This window comes from Musca domestica, unplaced genomic scaffold (genome assembly GCF_030504385.1).
Source record: "Musca domestica strain aabys unplaced genomic scaffold, Musca_domestica.polishedcontigs.V.1.1 63, whole genome shotgun sequence".
NCBI classification, from domain to species: domain Eukaryota; kingdom Metazoa; phylum Arthropoda; class Insecta; order Diptera; family Muscidae; genus Musca; species Musca domestica.
This window is the reverse complement of record NW_026712370.1, coordinates 984,623-1,008,505: the sequence shown is the minus strand read 5'-3', so window position 1 is coordinate 1,008,505 and position 23,883 is coordinate 984,623. Positions and strand designations below refer to the sequence as shown.

The 23,883-nt window shown below is 33.8% G+C and overlaps 1 protein-coding gene across 1 annotated transcript in view; it reads left to right on the top strand.

Annotated features, from left to right (window-relative positions):
- The window catches only part of LOC101895736 (polypyrimidine tract-binding protein 2), a gene marked incomplete in the record, with an annotated part of 250,861 nt that overhangs the window by 200,059 nt on the left and 26,919 nt on the right, over nucleotides 1-23,883 (top strand). The window contains 4 exon segments of the mRNA XM_059129652.1: nucleotides 9,248-9,562; nucleotides 11,268-11,553; nucleotides 11,965-12,158; nucleotides 16,509-16,542. Of these exon segments, the coding sequence (XP_058985635.1) occupies nucleotides 9,248-9,562; nucleotides 11,268-11,553; nucleotides 11,965-12,158; nucleotides 16,509-16,542 (829 nt within the window).

The window sequence follows — 23,883 nt, the reverse complement described above, 5'->3', positions numbered from 1 at the left end:
ATATGACAGCAGTTGACGTTGGTTGCAGTTTTTTTCATTTCACCCTTTATATAGGAGCTATAGTTATATCTGAACCGATTTTCACCAAATTTGATAAACTGGTTTCAAGGCTGAATAACGTCGTATATCTCAAATTCCACTCTATTTGGGCTGCTATTTATCATTAGCCGCACAATAAACATGATATCGGATAACGATATTAGGTGCTATATCCAAATCTGAACCGATTTTGACAATATTTGTTAGAGGTATTTCAGAGCTGTATGTATGTGATATCTAGTAGCAAATATCATTGTCATGGGGTTTATATAGCGGCGGTGGGCGACAAAAACCAAAATCGGTCGAACAATATATCTGGGAGCTATAGCTATACCAGAACCCATTTTCACGAAATTTGACATATAATAAATACATACGAGGCTCAATTTGGTTGCACGTGTCAAATTCCATACTATTTCGACTAATATTAAATATTTGATGCACCGTAAAAGACAAATCGGACGAAGATACATATGAGAGCTTTATCTAAATTTTGACCGATTATCGCTAATTTCCATAGGTTTCGTCCTTAGGCCACAAAAAGGGATTTGTGCAAAAATTCATCTCGAATTGGTTTTTTTTTTGTTTTTTTTTTTTTTTTTTTGGTTTGTGGGAGAATTTCGCTAAAGATAAAGACCTGAAATTTAGTGCTTACAGGGTTGCCCATATTCGACGGACCCATCTGGCAACGCCATAACTTTTGACAGAGATGTCACATCGCTTAATGACATACCGCGTTTGAAGCGTCAGTCCAAACTGATTTTTACCATGAACCAATACACGCCACGCGAGCGCTCTGAAATACTTGAAATTTACATTCAACAGAAGAAGTAAATTGTGAAAACTCAACGTGCTTTTAAAACATTAAAAATTGTGAGAAGTGCGCCTTCTAAGAACACCATTAAGCGTTTATACGAAAAAATTTCGACTGGTAAGGCTCTTTCTAATCCGAAGAGGCCATATAATGTTGAGAGGTCCCCAAGAACATCCCAAAAACGCCGAATATGGGCAACCCTGTAAATATCTTTATATTTAACCCCTTTTATATTATGTTACATATTACTTCCCTCTGCCATAGATCAAATTGTATCGATTTATTAACCAAAGATAAATTGAAAAGTTAATATTCAAAACCCTTTTCTTTAATGGCAACTCGTTCCACATTTCAGACCTTCATCTCAATCTGACACTATTCCCAAGCAAATTTATTGTTTTATTTATTAAAACAAATATTTTGTTTTAGTTTCACAAAAAAAAAAAAAAAAAAAAAAAAAAAAAAAAAAAAAAAAAAAAAAACGTTTCTCTTTCGCCGTTTGTTTCTATTTTATTATTATCATCTCACAACTTGTTGCCTCGTTCAGGCTGCTGTTGTTGTTCTTGTAGTTTTCTCTTACTATTATTCCTGTCACTTGGTCGACACGCTTCTTTCTGGTTCATGATAAACAAAAGCATAAAACAATCACATTTATGAAACTTTAAATAAAAGCATCCACTTGTCATTGTTTTTGTTTTCCGAAGAAGGGGTGGGTTGGGCATTTGTTACCTCCAATTCAGATTGCCAGTCAGGCCGGCTGGCTGGCTGGCTGGCTTCTTTGCTTGTCCTTTGTTGATATTGTTTTGGCAAAGTAAAGGAAAAATATATATTGTTGTGTTTGTTGTTGATGCGGGGTAACAATTCCATCAATTTGTTGATGGCGGTGTTGTTGGTTGGCCGAGTTCATGCTTAAAAAGTATTGCAGCAACATGTCCTTGTTGCTTCTTCTTCGTTTGTTTCACCCGGTGTTGTGCTGCTGTGGGTTTATTTCATATCTGTTGATGGGATAATGGCAGAAGTACTCTTCAAAGAAACTGAGTAGTGGCATTATTGTTATGCTGCACCTCAAACAGACACAATCACACAAAATCGCACCCAAACCCCACCACCTGGACGGCTGCCCTTTCTCCATGGTCTTGCCAAACTTAAGTGTGTATTAAGTTTGCCGCTACTGCTTGCGGTTTATTTAATACTCTTTGCATAAATAACTAAGGTTTTTTCGTTGTTGTTCTTATTTTTCCCCACTTATTTTTATACATACAAACTACATTTTTGTTCTTCCACCCTGGCGTTTGGACTCCCAACATCATCATCGTCATCATCAACAACATAGTTTTGAAGTGAAGTATGGAACACAACGTTTTTCCACAAATTTCATTCGTTCATTTATGCCGTTGTTTTGGGGTGTTTTTTGTGTCCGTCATTTTTTAATGTTCTGGGATTATCTGTTTTATCCTTACATTTCGTGTTTTTTCTATAATTTTTTTTAAGAAGGATTTTTCACGAAATCTTTTGGGTTGAAAAAAATTACCACCCCCTATGAATGAACAAGTTGAAAGTTAAGGCAAAACTTTGTACATTTGGCACACAAACTTCCGCTTAAAAGCTTTTATTGTTGTCATAGTTTTTCTTCTTCAAAAAAAAAAAAAAAATATATATTTTTTCGGCATTTTTGATGATTTTGACAATGGAGACGACAACGAAGACGATGCGCTGATGATGATGATGACAATGGAGCCATGGCATTGAGTATAAACAAGTAAAAAAGCTGTAAGTTCGGCCGGGCCGAACTTTTAATATCCTCCACCATTTGGAACAAATTTGGCAATTTCCAAAAAAAAAGAAAATAAAATCCGTTAAAAATTCTGTTAAAATATTAAAAATACCGAATACCTATACGACGACGTGGACCTGCATAGGCAACTTTTGTCATAAGTTATCACAATATTTAAATGCGAAACTTGAACAAAAATCTCTTTATAATGTAGCTAAAATCATCAAAATACCGGGGGGTACCGTTATATGGGGGGCTATACGAAGACGTGGACCTGCACAGATAATTTTCTGGCATGGGCTGAAGTATCCATTACGAACTTCACATGCGAAATTTGAAACAATCCCGGTAAATAATGTCGCTAAAATCATCAAAATACCGAATATCGGGGGGTACGGTATATGGGGGCTATACGACGACGTGGACCTACATGGCCCATTTTCTGTTTTATGCTGCAGTATCTATTACAAACTTCAAATACGAAATTTGGAATGATTCCGTTAAATAATGTCGCTAAAATCATCAAAATACCGAATATCGGGGGGTACGGTATGTGGGGGCTATACGAAGACGTGGACCTACATGGCCCATTTTCTGTTTTCTGCTGCAGTATCTATTACAAACTTCAAATAGGAAATTTGGAATGATTCCGTTAAATAATGTCGCTAAAATTATCAAAATACCGAATATTGGGGGGTACCGTTATATGGGGGCTATACGAAGACGTGGACCTGCACATATAATTTTCTGTCTTAGGCGGTAGTATCCACTACGAACTTCAAATGCCAAATTTCAAACAATTCCGTTAAATAATGTCGCTAAATTCATCAAAATACCGAATATCGGGAGGTACCGTTATATGGGGGCTATATAATAACTTGGACCTACATGGCCCATTTACGAACTTAACCTGCCTACTGGCAAAATATACACGTCTGCAAAAATTTAGCCTTCTATCTCAATTTTTTCAAAAGATAGCGTGATTACAACAGACAGACAGACAAACATGGCTAAATCGGCTAGGATTTTTACGCTGATCAAGAATATATATACTCATGTTTGGTCTGACATGAGTATTTCGAGGAGTTACAAACGGAATGACAAAATTAATATACCCTCCATAGTATGGTGGAGGGTATAAAAAGGACTTTAAAGTCAACAATTGTATTTCTTTTTTTTTTTTTTTCATTTTCCCAACGCTTGCCTTTACCAGGTTTTGAATCCCCCAAAGTGTATTTTCATTTGGAAAATCATTTCCAAACCAGCATTTGTTTATTCACTTCCATGGACTTTGGCGTTGTTTCCCCTTTTCTTTGTCACAAGGAAAAATATGTCATATTTCAATTTCTGTGCAACAATTTTTTGACAAAAGGGGTTTGGGTTTTCTAAAAAGGTCTCTTAACCACCTTTGGTTCCAGAAAAAAAAACACATTTCATATTTTATTTTCATATAATTTCTTCCAAGGATATTCCCTGGTGATGTGGCGGCCGCCACACGTTTATGCTCTTGTTCAGAAAAGGAGTTTGTTTCTTTCGTTTTTTTCTTATTTTCTCTCCATGACAGTAGGCAACAAATTGGACAGCTGATGTGACATTTGCTGTTTCTTTTTTTTAATATAAAAGAAAATATTATTTCAAAAAATAAATGCTTTTAACATTAGCTTTAAACCATTAACTTAACTATGACAGTAAATCTCTCAGGTATTTCTTTTTCATTCTCATGGAAAATGCAAAAAAACATTCCCAGTGCCTCTTTTTCCTATGAAAACATTATGAGCTCAAGTTATGACATGTCATAGATGTGTTATTGAAGAAAATAAAGTAATATTAATATTGTTGAAAATAAAAAAAAAAAGAAAAACGAAACAGGTGAATAAATAATCACTTGGCTAATGTTTTAATACAGAAATTAGGGAAACACAATTTTTCCAGAAAGTTTTCTTCTATTTCTCAATTTATGACATGAGTTATAGTAGGTTTTTAGTAGGATAAAAATTCCTTAGATTCCAAAAATATTTCTTTTTTTTTTTAATTTTAATTTTAAATTTTTTTTTTTTTTTATTTTTTTTTATTTTTTTTAATTTTAAAAAATACACTTTCCGACAAAATTAATTTTTTTTCAATAATTACTTAAAATTTTTGCGGACTATGGAAATAAAGCTAAGACAAGTTAAAAAGTATCAGTCAGTTTTGCCAATAGATGTATACGCTCAGCCAATGTTCGATTATTTAAATATATATTGACTTCTTTTATGATTATTCAAATTTTGGACGCCCTATGGAGTAGATTCCGAAGAAATTGGCCAATATTGTCCATTTCATATCGGACTTTAATAAATATGATATAACTATTGCGACGTGCCAGGTATGGGCTATACTGGTTACTTTCTTTACTTTATTTGAGATATGTAATAATATTTAGAAAATGTAAAAATGTGCCTGACTTACCAGACCAGACCGAAGTATTTCATTTTTATGAAGTATGAGATTAATACAGATAAAACTATTGGTATTGGCCAAGTGAAAAAAAATCGAACACTTATATCCAGTTTTATGGGAAATCATATATTTTATATTCATCTCAGGTTTCTGGTTGAGAGGAACATTTAGATAAGCAAGGAATCGCTGACTTGTTTCACAAGTTATGAAAGATAAAAGTTCTGAAAATTGTGAGGTTCCAGAAGGGGTTCGAAGATATACATCATTTTCTTAACAGATCTTGTGTAAGTAAATATGTGTGAAATTTGAAAACACTCGGATACTTTTTTCGCTTTCTTTTAGCGTTTTAGCTTTTACAAAATCTTACACCTATGTGGGGGAGGTACAAGAACGATTGGATCGATATACAGGGAGATATAAAAAACTGCAACAAAGTTAAATGCCATAATTTTAACTTTTTTTTAATTTGATTAAATGAAAACAAAAAATTTCGGAAATAGCATCACATTTTTGGATAAGTTTGGATTTGTTCAAATTAGTCACCTTTGGCAGGAATTATGGTCTTCAAACGGCCAATCAAACCATCACACGCTGCCCGAATGTAGCTCTGCGGTATTTTGGCCCATTCCCGGCGAAGCGCTTGCTTGAGGTGATCGACATTTTGGTATTTTTTAGTGCCAGCCTTGTTTTCCAAAATTCACCAGACACAATAGTCCAACGGATTGGTATCCGGAGATTATTGTGGCCATTGGGCGCTGGAAAAAAAGCGAGGAATCTCATTTTGTAACCATTATTGGGTGGCGCGTGCTGAGTCCTGTTGGAATGTCCAAGGTCTGCGGCCAAAATGTTTGCGTGCCCAAGGCTTTAATACACACTCCAGAATATTTTCGCGATAATATTCGGCATTTATTCTGATGCCACGGTCGATTAATACGAACGGAGAGCGACCATCGGCTGTTATGGCAGCCCACGCCATCACCGTGGAGTCGGCGCTTGAGTTCTGGTGGCCAACCGAAGGTGTACAATTTCAGCTGACTTCTTTGGCAAGTAAACACGATCAGTTTCTTTGTTTACAAACTGCTGGAGAACGAATGTTTTCTCATCAGAGAAAACCAAATTCGGCAGTTCACAACTTTTTCTCCTGATGTTGCTGAATTTCACCACGAATAACTCTTTTCTGGAAAATTCTCACAAAAATAATTTTTTACGCTTGTAAACAATAAAATGAGCTGTCACTGGTATAATTTGTACAGCTGTCGGACGAGTGGCTTAGAAATGACAGCAGTCTTAAGTTGGTTGCAGTTTTTTTTCATATCACCCTGTATATCATCTTCACAACAGATTTTGTGTAAGGAAATATGTGTGGGGTGGGGTACCGGAACAGTTGGACCGATATACCCCCTCTCGTGTTGGTAGAAATAGTGGGATGTGTGAAATATGAAGAGAACCGGATGCTTATTTCGGATTTTACCATCGCTTTGGGTATTCAAAACTATGACCTTTCGTGGAGGAGGCACCAGATGAAATGGTCCGATCTCTATCATCTTTAAAACATATCTGATTTTGATTGAAATATTGAGAGTACCAAGTCTCAATGGAATCGGATGTTAATTTTTCGATTTTTGAGCTTTATGGTTATTTAAAATTTTGACCCTTTGTGGGGGAGGTACCACAAGGAGTGGACCGGTATAACCCATCTTCACAGCAAATCTTGTGTTAGTGGAAATAATGGGATGTGTGTAATTTGAAGACAATCGGACTTTAACATTGCTTTCATGGATCAATTCGAACAAGGCCGAGGAAAAATTGATCGGAAAAGTGCTACATTTTTTAAAAAGCGATTTTTTTATCAACCAAAATTAATGATATTTTTTAATGATCCATATATGGTATGCTCATATCCTTTCTTCGGAGATTCACAATGAAATTTGACCCCTAATAATTCTTCCTTCGACACTTTCCAACAAAAAAATAAAAATAAATAAAAAATAAAAATAAATAAATAAAATAAAAATAAGTATGGAAACCTAATTTTCACTTGAAGTATAGATATACGGGAAATTTTTAAATTTGTAGTGTAATGATACATTGAATATTTCTTCCTTTGACACTTTTAGAATTATGATCGCGTTAAAAAGGCGCTTTTTACCATATCTTAAGAAGTTACCAAAAGTACACCTTTGCTAAATGGTTTCAGGTTGTTTGTAAAAATAATAATTTGGCCCTTTCGAGTCACGGAAGAAATGTTTCATTGCTTTGTATTTCCTAGTTTTTCCAATTTTAAATCTTCCTTGAATTCCAAATCTCCCCGTTGCCTTCACTCCCAATAGTGTGCCGTTCAAGCTTTCCAAAACATAATTGAATCCCCCGAAGATGAAATCATCCATTTTTATTGTATTACGCGTTCGTTATGTTCGGTTGTCTTGCGAAATGGAAAAACGAATAAGGCGGACGTATGTTTGTGGCCAAACAATTTGCCATGTTTTATCATGCACATACACAACCACACACACACACAAAATGTATGGCGAATGCCAACGAAATGAATCCTTGCGGATGCATTTATGGTCCGAAGAAGATGATACAACAAAACGGCAAAAATAGAAAAACGAAGGCGTGCAGAAAAAAAATGCCAAGACAGGTAAATATTGGAGAAGCAGCCAGCAGCAACAACAATCTCGCATTGTTATCTCAGCGCTGTCAACGATTTTCGTTTGTTGATGGTGTTGTTGTTGTTGTTGTTGCCGTTGTCATCTCTTTTGCAATTCTAATCAATTTTTATTATTGCTTCAACGGAAAGAACAACATTTCACGAAAAGTTAAAGCCACGAGGAAGTTCTATCATTTTCATCGTTCCAACTACCATCCCCTTTCATTCCTTGTGAGATTTGGTCGTTTGTCTCTATGTCTCCAAGCTTTTCTCTGTACGTTTGTGTGTTTTTAGCAAGTTTTGAGATTTTTACATAAACACATCACGTACAATTTTTGTTTTTTCTCTCTCACTGACACTTTTGTATCACTCTGCCTTGGCATGAGCTGCGTTGTTCGTTGTCACCACACTCAAGAAAGGACTTGGGATCCTTTATCACAGTTCAAAGCTGCTTAGCTGGATGGTTGTCTGCCTGTTCGTCCGTCCTTTTCTGTTCTAGTGTTTATTTATTTTCAAGCTTCAATTCCTGGCGCCATCATGTCTGTGCGTAAAACGGGAATCACACGCTTGGGTAATATGTTCTTCATGCGTTCATTTTGTCATACCTTGAATTCTAAGTGTGTATGTGAGTACAAGCGTGCGTGTGTAGGTTGGAATGTTTACTTTCTGCTAACACCCGATGGCTGGTACGTGGTTTCTCTGTCAAGTTCACCTTAAAGTTTAACAGTTTGACACCATTTTCCGGCTGCGGAGGCGTTTGGAAAATCAACACACGCAATGGGGAATAACTTAACTTCCGTTTTCCATTAAATTGTTTTCCGATCAAGGGACACGATTTTTCGTATGTCTTATTCATTGCTCTCACCTGCCCCCTCTCCTGGATTCTATGGCAGACAAGATACCTTACCAGCATGCCGCCTTTAAATCAATATTGAGGTGTGATTGATTTGTTTCCTATTCCTGTTGTGCCACATCAACATGGCGCCATGCTGTGATTATGGAATTTCTTATGAAGCCACTCTCGACTCGTCTCCTGGAGTAGGAGGCATGTCTCAAATTTTCAAAAAATTTTTTTTTTCTTTTTGGCCGAATCAAAAAATCGAAACTTTGGCAAAGACAAAGAAAACTTTGCTCCGGGTTTTTTGTTTGAACGAAAGGAGGAACAGGACCCTTATAATCCTTAAATAAACTTTTTCTTGACTTGACCGCACAAAACAAATAAAAGTTTTTTTTTTCGCTGCTGCTGTTTTCCAGTGCTAATATCTACATTGTTCTACAGAGGATGGTGTGGGAAACCTCGCCTTTAAAAAATCTAGGAAATGATGAAATCACTTGGAAAAGTAGATTAAGCTTTTAAGTAAACATTACAACGAAATGCTTTTTTTTCATTGAAGCTGCCAAAAACATGAAATGCTGCTCTGTTTTCCTCCACACAAAACAAAAGCGAAAGAAAAATCTAATCCTTGTTTTTCTAAATTTTTTATGTAAATTTAAATTTATGTTTTTCCATTTTTGTTTGTTCTCTTTCCAGGGTGCTTTGGTACCATGTGAATACCGCATACAGTCCCCGGCCTCCGGTTCTCCATTGCCCTTGTGCGGCGCTGCCAATGCAAATAGTGCCACCAATGCCGATAGTACAGCTGTTGCTGTCTTACAGAACAATACCAACGCTGTGAATTCATTAACGGGCGGCAATGCCAATTCAGCCGGTGGCCCGAATACAGTGTTGCGCGTCATTGTCGAATCTCAATTGTATCCAGTCTCGTTGGATATTTTACATCAGATATTCCAGCGTTTCGGCAAGGTTTTGAAAATTGTCACCTTTACGAAGAACAATACATTCCAGGTAAGTGAAAAACTATTTGTTTTTAAGAAACATTTCGAAGAATATATATTATAGAGGGTGAGATAAAAAAAAAACTGCAACAAAGCCAAACGCCATATTTTTTATTTTTTATTTATTTTATTTTTTTTTTTTTTAATTTTATTAAATGAAAGCGCAAAATATCGGAAATAACATCAAATTTTAGAATAAGTTTAGATTTGCTCGAATTGGTCACCTTTGGCACGAATTATGGCCTTCAAACGGCCAATGAAACAGTCACACGCTGCCCGAATGTTGCTCCGCGGTATTTTGGCCCATTCCCAGCGAAGCGCTTGCTTAAGGTGATCGACACTTTGGTATTTTTTAGTGTCCACCTTGCTTTCCAAAATACTCCAGACACAATAGTCCAACTGATTGATATCCGGAGATTTTGGTGGCCATTGTGCGCTGGAAATGAAGCGAGGAACCTCATTTGGTAACAATTATTGGCGCGTGCTTAGTCCTGTTGGAATTTCCATGGTCTGCGGTAAAGCCCAAGGCTTTGATACACCCTCCAAAATATTAACGCTATAATTATCGGCATTTATTCTGATGCCACAGTCGATTAGTACGAGCGGAGAGCGACCATCCGCAGTTATGGCGGCCCACACCATCACCATGGCCGGTGTTTGAGTTCTGGTGGCCAACCGAATGTGCGCATTATCAGCTGACCTTTTTGGCAGTTTGTTTACAAACTGCTGGACAACGAATGTTTTCTCATCGGAGAAAACCAAATTCGCCAGTTCAGCACTTTCGGCCAAGCGAAGCACCTATTTAGCTCTTTTGAGTCTATTTTCTTTCTGTTGCGGTGTAAGTTCTTGCACTTTTTGGAAATTCAATGGCTTTACCGCGAGCTCATTTTTCAATGATTGCCGAATGGAATATTGCGATATGTTTACCTCACGAGCCATTTTTCGTTCACTGCGACACGGGTTTCGATCAACTTGCTTCTTCACTTTTCGAACCATTTCTGCTGATGTCGCTGTTTTCTTCCGTCCACTTCCTTGACGTCGGGCTACGCTACCAATATCACGGTAACAAGCGATGGTACGAGACACACAAAATTTATTCACATTTAAATGCTGGAGTGCTCCAACGATAGCCACTTGTGGTTTCCAGCCAAATATAAAGAAATCACACTATCACGCTTGAATCCCATCACAAATAAATTTTTTCTGGAAAATTCTCACGAAAATGCTTTTGTACGCTTGTAAACAATATAATGAGCTGTCACTGGAATAATTTTATCAGCTATCGGACGAGCGGCTTAGAAATAACAGCAGTCTGAAGTTGGTTGCCGTTGTTTCATCTCACCCTGTATGAAATTTATCGGCCCACACCTTTTTTCTAAAAATATTTAATGAAGGGCAATACCTCAGTCCACATTTTCCAAGAAACATATCCTTCATAATGTGAGGATATAGTCCAAATCTGACACGTTGTAATATTTATGTATTTAAATAAACGGACATTGGCTGATGATATACATCTGTCGGGAAAACAGACTGATTTTTTTTTTTTTTTTTTTTGTGTTTGATTTACTAATTTATACGATTTTTTCATTAAAATTTCATTTTTTTAATTTATATTAATTTTTTAATAAATTCCTCACAAATGTATCATTCCTTTAAATAGCATAACTTACTCGTTCACTTTACATTTTCTTTCTTTATTCTTTGTTTTCTAGGCCCTCATACAATATCCGGATGCCCATTCGGCCCAGCACGCCAAAACCATATTGGACGGGCAGAATATCTACAATGGCTGTTGTACGCTGCGCATTGACAACAGTAAAATGACAACGCTCAATGTCAAATACAATAATGATAAGTCACGTGATTTTACAAATCCCTCATTGCCACCGGGTGAACCGGGCGCCGACATTATGCCCACCGCTGGCGGTCTAGTGAATGCAAGTGATTTGCTATTGATTGCGGCCCGTCAACGGCCCTCTCTAACAGGTGATAAAATAGGTAACACTTAAACTTTCCTTTTCGTTTTTTCCCTTTGGGTTTTTTATGTTTTAAATCTAATTCTACATTTTTCGTTTTCTTAAGCTTGCTTTAAAATAAGAAATAAATAATTAAATTCAATTGTTTTTTGTTATTTTGCCAACATAACCATTTTGAATATTTATTTACTAACCCCCCAACTAGAACATAACATAACATGTGCATCTTGTTTCCAAAAAAAAAAAAAAAAAAAAAAATATCAATACATTTTGGATGCTAAAAAAACTCTTAAATACAATAGATTGTAATAATAAATCATTTAGCAATGTTAATAAAAATATATATTTTCTAATATTAAAATTTACATTCTTAATAAATTTAATTTTCTCTTTTTATTTCCACTTTTCTATTCTAAAACAACAATGTAAACAGTGAATGGTCTTGGTGCACCCGGAGTGTTGCCACCATTTGCATTGGGCATCGGCACACCATTGGCCGGTGGCTACAGCAGCGGCATACCAAATCTAGGCGCCTTTGCCCTGGCCAACAGTGGCGCCCTCCAGACAGCTGCTCCTGCATTGCGTGGTTTCTCGAATGTCTTGCTTGTTTCAAATCTAAATGAGGAGGTTAGTACAAAACAGCATTTTGAAATATAAATTATTGTTAATTTTTAAAGTAATGTCGTATTTTTAGATACAAATCCTCGTAATAATAAATAATAGTAATCTTTTTAGTATATTTTTAACAAAATAAAATGAAATATTTTTTCTATCGATTATTAAGTAGCTATTTACACTGTTGCTAATAAGTCTGCGTATTCTGCTGAGGCCATGAACCATGTTCTGGTTCTGTCGTCATAAAAAAATCTTTGGTTAGTTTTTACGCTTTCTCGAAATTTACGAAAAATAAATAAATTTTTTCGGACAATTGTGAGCAAAATATTTATTTATTTTATTTTTTTTTTTTTTATTTATTTATCATTTTTTTAATTTACAATTTGTTTTGTATACTTACTCAATATTTATACGCAAACTGTATTTCAAACAGTGTAAAGCATTTACAAATTTCCTCAAAAACCCTATCCGTATTGTTATCAATTAATTAAAAATATTATTAGCTATGGAGTATAAACAACTCATAAACTTTTAAAAATTACAAACTATTTGTAAAAAATAAAAAATTATTTAACATACAAAAAAATTAAATATCCTATAAATTTGTTGCAACTTTCAATTATATCGAGAAAAAAATTATAATTTTTAATTTAACTTCATATAGCGACGTGTGTATGCATTTCATTTTTATTTTTCTCACATTTCTAATTGAATTTAATTTCATCATTCCATTTTTTTCGTTTGTTTTTTTGTTTTGCTTTGGCCAAACTATATACCATCAATCGAACATTTCAAATTTCATGCTATATTTATTTCTCACTTTTTCTCTGAGTTTCACAATGTCAATTTATTCATGGGCTTTTTTTGTAATTATTTAATAAACGAAAAATAAGTTTGCCTGCTCCCGTGTAATTAACATTGCACACAATGAGGCAAACTTTGTGCCGCGAAAAAAAGGTGTTTAATTACAAAAATTAATTTTCAATCAAGTTTCCTAGATCAATTCAATTATTGCTGTAAAATTTGAAGTTTTTTAATATTGCATTGTTGGGTATAAGTAATGGCAACACTCATACGCTCCAAGTATAGGGAGATATTTTTGTCGAGAATGCTGATTTTAAGAAATCAATATTGATTCTTTCATGTCATGCGCTCCGCATATTTTATACGTTTCAATTATTGATGTACGTAATGACAATTCTCCTACGCCCATTAGAAAATCTCAGTGAGTATAAAAATAGCTTTCCAATAATGAGTTTCAAAAATTACTGATACTCTTAAAAATCATTTAAATTTCATAATTATATGTTTGAATATCCTTAAAATATTTTTAAAAAAGTTCACAATTGTTGTTTTTTGAAACATTTTTTTTAAATCCACGATCACATGTTTCATATTCTTTAAAAATAGTCTTTGAAAATCCACTAATGAGCCCTTAAAAAAATATTTCTCTGATTAAATGTTTATAGTCCTTTAAAAATATTCTTGGAGAATTCGGGATTTTAATTTAGATAGTCATTTGAAATATTCTAAAAAAAGCCCACGATTGGGAACTTAAAATTCCACAAGGACTTTGACAATCCTAAAAACCAAAATCTACGATTATGAACTTGATAGTCCTTCAAAATAATATTAAAAAAAAACAACGATTTCGTTTTGCCAAAAAATCTTCAAAGATTTTCATAAAAAAACATAAAATGTCTTAACATAATATTCTTAACAATCTGCGAATATAGCTGTCCTTAAAACACTTTCTATTGTTTAGTTCAATATTTTAATATATATCTTTTTAATATAGGATTTAGGCTTTAATTCTTATAAATGTTAAAAAAAAACATACGAGTGTGGCCATGACAACCCTTAAAATTGTTTTTTTAAAAATCCATATGTATGGTTTTGACCGTCCTGAAAAATATGCTGACAAATACCACGGTAATAATCTGGATAGTCCTTCAAGTAAACATTTAATAAACACACGATTTGGTTTGTTAAAATATCCAAGACAATTCCTCTGGCAGTCCTCAAAAAAATATTCTAAAACAATTTAAAAAGTCTTGAAATAATAATTTAAAAAATTCGCCAATATTACTCTCCATCAAAATTTTCTTTCAAAATCGGCGGCAATTTTTAAATGTACCTCCTATTCCACCTTAATAGAAAGAACTTCATATTTCAAGAATAAAGTATGCATATGAAGAGTATCATTACTTATACCACCTCCATTTTTTATAAAAATCTAGGATTATTTATCTGATAGTCCTCAAAAAAATAATCTTGAAAAATATAGGGTGAAAATAATGCTCTTCAAAATTCAGTGTAATTTTTGAAAAGTATCTAGAACGAAGCGTTCTCTGGAACGAGTTGTCCCTGTAAAATTTTCCTCTGAAATATTTAGCTTCTACGGCAAAAAAAAACACAGGATGACACCACAATTTATTCTGGATATATGAAATAAAGTATGCCAGTATCCTAGCTATTAGTAGTGTCATTTATTATTATGTATTATATTTCTAAGAATTGATAAGCCTACATTAATAAATTCAGGATTATTTCTATGATAGTCCCTATAATTGTCCTTCAAAAAAAAAATCCTCTGAAATATTCAACACATGCAGAAAAAAATAGCGTATCAAGAAAAACAATGTCACCATGCTAGTTATGCGTAGCGTCGTTACGTTACGTCCTTAAAAAATTACTTTAATATCCACGAATATAGCTCCCCTAAAAATGTTATGTCTAATCCACGATAAATTTTGTATAGTCCTCTTAATAAAATATATCCGAAAAATTGAGAATTAATTTCATCCCAAAGAGAGAATTTTTTTCTGATAGTCTCTATAATTGTTCTTCAAAAAAAAAAAAATCTCTGAAATATTCAACACGTGCGGAAAAAATGAGCCTATCAAGAAATAACAATGTCACCATGCTGCATATGCGTAGTATCTTTACTTATACTTCCTTAAAAAAATATACTTTAATATCCACGAATATAGCTCCCCTAAAATTGTTATTTCTACTCCACGATAATTTTGTTTATAGTTTTCCAAATATAATTTGTCCCAAAAATTGAAAATTAATTCCATCCCAAAGAGAGAAAATTTCTCAGACCAAGGACATAACCGTCCTTCGCATGAGAAGTTTCTTTACTTATTCATCCTTGAAAAGGATATTTTTAAAACTTCACCTTTGACACCAATTATACATTCTAAGATTATTTATATGATAGATAAAAAAATATTCTTAAAACAATTGGGACTATATCTCTGCAAATATCCTTAGAAAACTCCGATATTTCAACGCTGATACCGTGCTGCGTATGGGTAATGCCATTACTTGTACACCCTTCAAACAACATTTTTAAATCGGCAACTGAGGTTTCTTTGGAAAGATGCTGCATTACTTCTCTGATAGGCCCTAAAACGTATACTTAAAACTCCAAAATTTTTGTACAGTTATTTTATATATTTCTTATAACAAAAAAAACTAAAACTTCATAATTTATAACTCTTATTATTTACCGAAAAACCCCTTCAAAACATTTTTTTAAAAATCCACAACTGAGCTTTATTTGAAAATTATTATTTCTATGATAGTAATATATACTTAAAAATCTACGATTGAGATTTTTAACACATCCTAAATTAATCCTATGATTACTATTAAAAAAAAAAAAAAAAAAACAGAACTTTGAATATTCAAGATTCCCTCGAAAATATCTAAAAGTCCATGATTGAGCTTTTTTAAATATCCTTAATTATTCCTGTGATAATTCTTCAAAAAAAACTTTGAATATCCAAGATTCATTAAAAAATGTTTAAAGTCCTTAAAAAAATTCCCATAAAAATATCTTGTCTTTCACAAAGAATGTTTCCAACGAAAATTAACATAAAATTAAATTGCAATGACACCATGCTGCGTATGAGTGTCGTCATTACTTATACGCACAAGTAATGGTTTACAATTTGAGCATGTAAATGAATTGATCTTGGGAAAATTACTTGACACATCTTGTTTATGGTTAAGTCTTTGTGTTGCGGGCATTCGTTTATCTCTTATGGCCAGTCATTTGTTAATATCATTGGCCATTTTTTGCCATATGACTTAACATACATTTATTTTATGAGTAAGGGATTTTTTTTGTTCTATGAAAACACACTGGGGTACAGTGAGTCAATTTCAACAATTTTCATTTTCCCCTATATTTTCCAAACTCTCTGAAATTGACTTACTTTACCTGAAAAATACCTAGAGAAAAACATAACTTTAAGAATTTTCCTCTTTTTTATATTTATATTTTGTTTTTTAATTTTTTACATCAACTCTGGCTAACTAAATCTCTATTTTTCTCTCTTTTTTCTGTAGATGGTCACGCCTGATGCTCTATTTACCCTCTTTGGTACGTCTGCACATGAAATTTATTACTTTTTTGTTGGTTTTATTTAATTTAGAAAGACCAGAAAGAAATGAAAACAAAAAAGAATAGAAACAAACCAAAACTAAAACCATAATCGATTTACTCTAAAGATACATGTAGATTTTTGATTATCATGGCTAGCATATTTTTTCATACATATACTATTATGGACTACTTTAAATCCTTTTTTCTCCTTTTTTTCTTTTGAATAAGAAAACAATCCTGTGATATCATTGCTCTCATTTTTTTAAGTTTTATTTCTTTTTTTAGTTTTGCATACCATAAAACCAAATTATTGATATTTTATTAATTTCCTTAAGTATCCTTTTGTATAGAGAACTTAAAAAAAATTATAACTGCAAAGCAAGAAATGGAAAGAATTATATTCTAGTTATTCCAGTGAAAAGAAGACACAAAAAATACATTTCATTTACTTAGTTTTAAGCTGCTTAAAATATAAACCATTCTTAAAAGCGAGCAACAAAAAAAAAAACTATAAAATATTTTTCAAAATCCTCTTTCTGCCAAAATGAAGCGATTAATATTTAAAAAATATTATTGCTCCATAAAATTTGCACTTGAACAACTTTGTCGGATAGCTGAGCTGTGCCATGCAAGGCAAGGCAAATAAGAGAATGCAAACATTGGAAAAACCGTACTCCAAAAGAAAAAAAACAACTGCGGAAAACAAAGACCAGCAAAAAAAAAGAACAACGAAGTACATCCGCCTTAACAATATCGAAATCAATTCCAGTGTTAAATAAATTATTTAAACAGCATCGTGGGGAAAAACAATCAACTAAGAGTGTAAAACATATTGTGAACACAATTCGTTTTTTGCCTGTTTCTTCTCCTTGTTGCTGTTGCATATTCCATAAACAATTGTTATTTTTGTTGGTGTGATGATAAGCATTTACATTAAATACTTTAGTAGTTTGCTCTTAATGTTTTCGTGGGTTGTTTTTTTTTTCTCTTTTTCATTTCTCGTTTATAAATTGATGGCCATTAAAAGTTGAAAATGAATGATATTTCCTTTTTAAAAAGAAGAAAAAGAAATAAAAGAGGATTTTGCTTATTTTTTTAGAACTTTACCGATTTTTTAAAACAAAAAACAATACCTCAAAACTGTTATTTACCTCTTATCATTAAACAAAAAAATGATCGTATTTTTTAATTTCCTAAGTATTCCTAAAGTGGAACGCAGTGCTCTTTTTGCAAATAATTACTGCGAATATGAGTTGCCAGCCATTGAATGCCATTAACCCTTTCAGTGTTTTTGTCAAATATATTTGACATTTAAAAGTACTCTCTTTCTTTGCCATTTTTTGTTTTTCTTACGAACCGTTATTTTTGATATTTTTTAATAACAGACACGTACGCTATTTAAAAATATTGCAGTTCTATTCTATTAGTTTCGTTTTCGAATTTCTGAGCACATTTTAGTAAATTAGTACGGAATTTCAGATTTTTATCTCGATAAAAATTTTCATTGACACTGAAAGGGTTAATTTCTAGTTTGAAAAAAAAAACTCTACAGCATCGTATGTCATTTTATGGAAAAATTCCTTCCAATTTTCCCGAACTTATCTTAACGTGTAATGTTGTAATTATTTTTTTCGAATTTGAATTTTTAGCCATTAGAAGATTTTATGAATCCGATTTTATGGATTAGAGGATCAAATATTTTCTCCTTCCCTTCCCCAAAGGTCCAATTTTTTTAATAAATTTTTAGCCTTGTTTATGAGCCTCGCTGAACATACCCTTGCTCATAATTTTTGCTATGGGTCGTACAAGCACTAACACTACTCATACTCAAATGTACCCTTTTTCGATTCATTCCTGATCTTCCGTGTGCACTTGTTACTTACATTTTAACATTTTCAGATTTTTTTCGGGATTGATGACAATCTTTATATCTATCCTGCCAAAATTCTAGTTAATTATAGCAATATTAAGAATAGGCAATGACACATTACTGCGTATGTGTAAAGTCATTGCTTATACGCCCCCCCCAAAAAATATTTCTCAAAATGAAAATTGAAAATGCAGAAACCAAAAAATTTCGGAAGTAGTATCAAATTTTAGAATAAGTTTTGATTAGTCGAATTGGTCACCTTTGGCCTTCAAACGGCCAATAAAACCGTCACACGCTGTCCGAATGTTGCTCTGCGGTATTTTGGCCCATTCCCGGGGAAACACTTGCTTAAGGTGATCGGCACTTTGGTATTTTTTAGTGCCAACCTTGCTTTCCAAAATACTCCAGACACAATAGTCCAACGGATTGGTATACGGAGACGTTGGTGGCCATTGTGCGCTGGGAATGAAGCAAGGGGCCTCATTTTATAACCATTCCATGGCGCGTGCTGAGTGCGATGGTGTTGAATCTTGTTGGAATACCCAAGGTCTGCGGCCAAAATGTTTGAGTGCCCAAGGCTTTAATACAACCTCCAGAATATTTTTGCGATTTTTCGACATTTATTCTAATGCCAGAGCGACCATCGCCTGTTATGGCGGCCCACATCATCACCATGGCCGGCGCTTGAGTTCTGGTGGCCAACCGAATCTGTAACTCTTTAGCTCTTTTGAGACTATTTTCTTTATGTTGCGGTATAAGTTCTTGCACTTTTTGGAATTCCAATGGCTTTACCCCGAACTCATTTTTCAATATTTTTCGAATGGAATATTGCGATATGTTCAGCTCACGAGCCATTTTTCTGCCACTGCGACGCGGGATTTGATCAAGTCGCGTTTTTACTTTTCGAACCATTTCTGCTGATGTTGATGTTTTCTTCCGTCCACTTCCTTGACGTCGGGCTACGTTACCAGTATCACGGTATCGAGGGATGACACAATGTTGCAATATTGTTATTCAAAGTTGAACTAAAAAAACAACCTGAATTTTTTCTCTGTTGCTAAGCGGGCCAATTAAATTTTATTTTCTCGGAAACAAATTAAATAATTGGGCTTCCTTCAAGAAAATTTTCATCAAAATCGGTCCAGGAAATCAAACTCACACATTTGACATTTTTATTAATTTATGGCGACCTTCAGATACATTTTTTCTTATGAAATTATTATTTTATAGATATTTAAGAATCTACTAAATTTTGAATTTGTTCTACGAGGGTTTCGGCCATTAATGTCGAATTTTGAGCCTTCGGACAGAGGTGAACCGTTTTCAATAAAATCTGAAAGGTGTCTCATACTCTTAATCTAATTTTAGAACCATAGGCAAGGAAGAAGACAATAAAAGTTCTCCTCTTTTCCCACTTTCTTACGAATAGTTTAAATTGTCCATTAAAATATAGAAATACATTTATTCCCTCTGGGTGGTATAAGTAACGACATAACTCATACGTGTAGAACACAATAATACGAGGGAGTGCGAATCGTATAACTATTTGAAAATCATTCAAATTGGGCAAAGATAAGATAAAACTGTGAGCAGCTGAACATTTTTAATCCTCTCATCACATTAAAAAATTCAGACTAAAAATTTCAAAACTCCGAAGTAAGGAGAAAAACTATAAGTAGAACATAAAATACAATTGGGATGCCTTAAATGGGGAGGTATTGTTATGTGATGACTGAGGCGATTTGGCAGGTCAAAATAGATATACTTTTTGGGGTCTCCAACGAATACTCCCCTTCTTACTGTAGAGTTAGGTTTGTGAATCATATGTACGTATAAGTACTGTCGTTATTCATACGTCACGGTGCTCTCGCAAAGTATTGGCTTATACAAAATAAATAATATATAATATAACATTAATAATATAAAGTTAGGAAAATAAACTCCATTTGCTAGGACCCAGAAATCTAGTATTCCATGGGTTCATATCATATTTATAATTATATAAATTATAATGATGCGAATCAGTGTTTATGTTACTCATATATCTCATATTCCTCAGTACTAATAGTTCGTTGTAGTTGTGATATTACTCATACGCCACAAATGTGTGTCTACAATTACACCACAATCATATTAGAAACTCTCCGTATGAAATTGCATAATTTACCAAAATACCAAATAAGACGCAGTTTGTATGAGCATTGCCATGACTCATACGCCACGTATGCATTTAAATAATTTTAAATATAAGTTTATATCTTGTTTATGTTTTGTTCTACAATATTGTATTTAACCATTAAGGTTATCTCTCCTTATACATTTGAAAACCTGAAAACACCTTAAATCGGACGGTGTTGCTAACATGGGTCGATGTTATCCATTTTCAGTAAAAACTTTTTTTTTGCCAAATTACATAAAATAATGTGGCCTTTATTTTTTCCAATAATTGGTATGAGTTGTGTGTTCACTCTTTCGACACATATATATCTCCAGTTACACCACAAACAAACTGAAAACTCTCCATATGAAATTGGATAACTTATTGAAATACAAAATAAAACTACAGCTCGTATAAGTGCTGCCATAACACATACACCACATATGCATTTGCATAATTTAAAATTTCATTTGTTGTATTATTTTTGTTTTACAACATTCGATTTAACCTTTAAAAAGCTATTGAACATATTTAAAATGTTTTCTTTCCTCATTTAAAAATTCACCTTCATAAATAGTTCGTTTTTTTCCAGAATCGCATATAAAATATGCCATATAAAATTCATAGCACATTTTCAATGAACTTTTTAGCTTTTATATTGTACTCTTACGTTAAGCCATTAGTTATTAATAAAGTTTTAAAAATCCAAAAAAAATAAAAAATTGAAACAAAACTTCATGTAAACTATTTGTTCGTTGTATTGTTAACGAACCTGAACTCATTGTCAAAAAATGTGCTACAATGTTTTCCAGTTGCTTAAAATAATGGCCATTTTGAAAATCTCTTCCTCTCTCACTCCCCATTTTTCTGCTGATTTCAAAGCTAAGTGGCAACTAGAACAACAATAACTTTAAATTAACTTAACTATTCAAAGGTCCCAAACCATGGAAGCACATTTTGTGATGTGATTTCAATAGCAATGGGGAAGAGACAGGGGACCAAAGAGGACTCACTCAAATAGAACGAATGTCTAACATAAAAATATTCTAAAGTAGCTGAACTCAGTGTGTCCTGTTTTGTGTTACAAGGGTTTATTTTATTACAATTCTAATTGTAAGTGTAATTCAGGTATTAAAGACAATAGCAACAACAACATCAGCAGAAATCTACAATGATGGCTAACTAGCTTTTGGGTCCAGTGATAAAAATAACTACAGCAGGAGAACAAGCAGACAAAAACGAGAAATAAATGTTACAAAAGGACTTTTTTTCTCCCCATTAGATGCGCACAATAAAACACCGTTCCAACAATGAATGTGTTGGTAATGGTGTAGCGGTAGTTGTGGTGGTGGTGGTTCCACATCTTTGCATACATTCAACTTTTATTCATTCACTATTCACTTACTACTCATCCATCCATCCATTCATTCATTTTATTTAGTTGTTGTACTCTCCATATAGCCATGCGCCTGTATGTCTGTCTCTCCATATATATGTGTCGAGAGGATATATGAGTGTTAAACTTTTGTTCATAGGGGAATTTGTTTGTAGCTGTCTCGTTATCTGATATTTTTACAAAAACTAGATGGTGGGGAGGATAAAGGGTGCTCGTTTTTTCCAAAGTGAAAATCAGACAGTTCTACACATGTGTGCATGGGTACATTTATTGCATTAGTTAGTTAACATTTATGCGATTGTTACTTTGTTCACGGAAAGTATAACAACAAAACGCAGGACTTCAAATCTAAAATCCACATTCTGGACATGTGAATACATATATATAGTGAATAGGAAAACATATGTGTGTGCGCTTTAGTTGCAGGGCAGAAATATATGAATCGGTACGTTTGGATGTTACGTGGAAAACTTAATATCCATTGGTTGCATATAGATGTTTATACATTAGGGTGAGGCGATTTGAAAAAATTTAATGGACGCGTTGCGTTTCTGAATCCTGCAGTTGCACTGAACAAAAAAGTCCACTGTGCTATCAAAGAATAGTTGTAGCTAATCTTTTTGTCTATATTACCCACAAACGACTTCGTTTTCATAGCCAAATAGTTGAAATATAGAAAACTCATTCCGTTTGTTAGTCCTCGAAACATTCATGATAGACCCTACAAAGTATATATATTTTGGATCAGCATAAAATTCTAAGACAACTTAGCGATATCCGTCTGTCTGTCTAACGCTATCTTTCGATCGAATTAAAATAGAAGGCTAAAAATTTGCACACATGTGTATTTTGCCAGTGGGCAGGTTATGTTTGTAAATGGGCCATGTCGGTCCACCTTTCACCCGAATTGTTTAAAATATCGTATTCGAAGTTTGTAGTGGATACATGTCTTCGTTTAGTCCCCATATAACGGAGTACCTTCCGACATTCGGTATTTCGATGATTTTGGCAACTTAATTCATCCGAATTGTTTCAAATTTCGTATTCGAAGTTTGTAGTGGGTACTACAACCTAAGAAAAGACATAGAAGTACAAAAATAAAACAAGACAGAGTAAAAAAACATAAAGTTCGGCATGGCCAAAATTTTAATACCCTCCACCTTAGGGTAAAGGAAACATTAAAAGAAATGTGGCAAAAACCAATAAAATGCCGAATATCGGGAGGTATCGTTATGTGGGGGCTATACCAAATCGGGGACCTACACATACAATGTTTCGCCAAAGGAGCTAGAACCCATTATGACCTACAAATACCAATTTTCAGACAAATCTGTGAAAAAATGTGGCAAAAATCATCAAATTACCGAATATCGGGAGATACCGTTATATGGGGCCTATACCAAAACGTGGACCTATAATTACAATGACTCGCCACACGAACTGGGACCCATTATGATCTACAACTACCAATTTTCAGAGAAATTCTTTAAAAAATGTGTCAAAAATCATAAAAATACCGAATATTGGGAGGTACCGTTATATGGGAACTATATCAAAACGTGGACCTATACATACAATGTTTCGCCACACGAACTAGCACCCATTATGACCCACAAATACCAATTTTCAGACAAAATTGGGTAAAAAAAGGGGGAAAAAGCTATCAAAATACCGAATATCGGGAGGTACGGTTATATGGGGGCTATACCAAATCATGGACCCATACATGCAATGTTTCGTTACCGGAGCTGGAACCCATTATGACCAACAAATACCAATTTTTAGACAAATCCGTGAAAAAATGTGGCAAAAAAATAAAATACCGATTATCGGGAGGTACCTTTATATGGGGGCTATACCAAAACGTGGACCTATACATGCAATGCTTTTTGCCACACGCACAGGGACCCGTTA